Below are 2,741 nucleotides of genomic sequence, written 5' to 3' on the forward strand. Positions count from 1 at the left end.
ATAGGGCCACCCATACCGGGCAGGCCCGCGGAACGACGGTGGACCCGTAGGGTCGTGGTAGGGCGGGTCTCCAAGACCTGCGGCGCGGCAGGGCTGGTCAACTCGGCCACCCTGTCGGGCAATCGACGAGGATGTGTGGCAGCACAATAACTTGCAGAGGACTTCGGTCGGTGTATGGCGGCCTTCATGGCTCGCGGCGCGGCAGGGTTGGTCAACCCGGCCACCCTGTCGGGCGTAAGGTCGAGGACGTGCAGCAGCACGCTAAACTGCTGAGGACTTCGGTCGGTGGATGGCAACCTGCAAGGTTGCGCTTATTTGTCGGGGACCTCACCCTGCTTCGAAAAGGCGGTTTCCGGTGTCCGACAACACCGGACCAACCCAGCATGATGGCAAGTTTTAAGACGAATTTACCCCAGGAGGGTACCACCAGCTCCGCTGGTGGAGAATCCCTCCCCGAGGCCACTTTGGCCTCGGGCTGCCCCTCGTACTCTGGGGGGGGCAAAAACTGCTTTGACTGCACGACGACTTTGGCTTTGGATACGGTTACAGATGCACGCGATGTGGAAGTGACGGGGAGCGGTGTAGATGAGGAAATGGAGCTGGACACGGAGCTCATGCTGAGCGAGGACTCAACATCTATGTCCGAAACCAGCCGCCGGGCTAGTCCGATGCCCAGGAAGAGAAGAGGACGTCCGCCCACCACGGGCCACTATGTCGGCCTGGCTAAGGCCAAGCTGGCACTCGTCGAGGCCGAACGTGAAGAGGAGCGGAGGAGAGCGGAGGCAGAAGTTGTCGCTGCCTCTCGCGCGGCTCGGGCTAGAGCCCAGGCCCACAGGATGCCGGAGTTGGTATCTGAAGACGAAGAGTTTCAGGCGGCCGGCTCCCTCAGCCAAATGATTGAGGAAAACGTCGAGGTAATCAGGAAAGTGGCCACCACGTCCAAAAACCTGAAAGGGGGTTACGTGCGAGCCCTAAAAGACGCAGCTGAAGAGATCAGCAAGATGGCAAGAGCTCTGCAGGGCCGATGCTCCACGGAGGAAACAAAAGGACTGCAGGCGGACAACGCTCGTCTGCGAGCGGAGGTAGCCCAGCTACGGCAAGAGGTGACTGAGATGAAGGCTCACCTCCTAACACCGAACGTGAGGACAGAGGATGCCGCGGGGATTAGGCAGCCTGAACCACAGCGGCATCGACAAAGTGACAATGAGGAGTTAGTGCGCACTATCCTGTGCCAAGTGGGCACTATGATAAATGCCCGATTTGAAGCGCTGCAAGACCGGCTTCTTCCGGAGAAGCGCCTCCGTCCCCCGCTGGCGGCGGACAGTAGGCCCGAGCTGACGGACCACAGCGCACCGGAGGCACCAAAAGTGTCGGGGAAAGTCATGGGCAAAACTTCGGGCAAAGCCCCGAAAAAAGTCCCGGGAAAGCCCGCAAAAGAGAAGACGACGGAACCGCAGGCCCCACCCCAACCAAGGGTGGTGGCGGTAGAGCCGGAGGACCAACAACCCAAAGAGATGCCCTGGAGCACGGTGGTCAAAAAAGGGCTAAGAAAGAAGAAGGATCGACCACGGGTGTTCACAAACACCGATCGAGGAAAGGCCCCAAGAGCTCCACCAGACAGCTCACCAAAGACTGCTGCAGTGGTGGTTACAATTACACCGGAGGCCATCGCAAAAGGCCTCACTTATGACGCGGTCATTGCCGAGGCCAAAGCGAAAATTAAACTACAGGACGTGGGCATCACAACCGGAGTACGCTTCCGGGTGTGCGCCACAGGAGCGCGAAGGTTTGAGGTCCTGGGGACGGAAAATGGCCCACAGGCTGACGCCCTAGCGGGAAGGCTGACGCAAATCTTTGATGGAGACTCGGTCCGCATAACCAGGCCGGCCAAAACGATAGAAATAAAGATATCGGGATTAGATGACTCGTCGACCATTGACGAAGTATTAGCAGCGGTTGCCGAAGCAGGAGGCTGCGCGAAAGATAGCCTCAAGAGCAGCGGGGTGGTCAGAGACAGGTATGGAGTAGGACATGCCTGGGTGGAGTGTGCAGTTCCAACGGCGAAACGGGTGGCGGCGGCAGGTCGCCTCACAATATCTTGGGTGACTGCCAACGTTACGCTACTGGAGCCCCGCCCATTGCGCTGCTACCGATGCCTGCAAAAGGGGCACGTTAGAGCGCAATGCAATGCGGAGGTTGATAGGAGTAAGTTGTGCTTCCGCTGTGGGGTAGAGGGCCACAAATTTAAGGGCTGCCTGGCCAAGCCGCACTGTACCATCTGCGCGGCGGCCCAGAAACCGGCGGAGCACAAACTTGGAGGTAGGGGATGCTCTGCTCCAGCCCCCAAGGTCACCAGAGGGAAGAAGACGCTGCCACAACCAGCACAACATCAAGCGCCAGGAGAGGTCGCCATGGAGACGGACGAAGACGGAAATAGAAATGGCTCTACAAGTACTGCAAGCCAATCTTAATCATTGCGCACGTGCTCAGGATTTACTCTTGCAGAGTATGACTGAGTGGTCGACGCAGTTAGCTGTGGTGTCCGAACCTTACTTTGTTCCCAACAGGGATGACTGGGTAGGGGACGAGGAAAATCTAGTAGCGCTCATCGTACCCCGGTCCGCGGGATCCCCGTCTATTGATGGGGTTCAAAAAGGCCGTGGGTACGTGAGCGCAACAGTAGGAGGAACCTTGGTCGTAGGCGTATACTGTGCCCCCAGCAAAAGCCTCGCAGAATTCGA

The 2,741-nt window shown here is 58.5% G+C and overlaps 1 protein-coding gene across 1 annotated transcript; it reads left to right on the forward strand.

Annotated features, from left to right (window-relative positions):
* The first annotated feature begins 131 nt into the window (after positions 1-131).
* LOC106116885 (uncharacterized) lies at positions 132-2,471 on the forward strand. Its single transcript, XM_013310944.1, has one exon. It carries the CDS (start codon positions 132-134, stop codon positions 2,469-2,471), a length of 2,340 nt encoding a protein of 779 aa, XP_013166398.1.
* Positions 2,472-2,741: the final 270 nt, after the last annotated feature.

Source organism: Papilio xuthus, unplaced genomic scaffold (assembly GCF_000836235.2).
Source record: "Papilio xuthus unplaced genomic scaffold, Pxut_1.1 DF827709.1, whole genome shotgun sequence".
Lineage (NCBI taxonomy): Eukaryota > Metazoa > Arthropoda > Insecta > Lepidoptera > Papilionidae > Papilio > Papilio xuthus.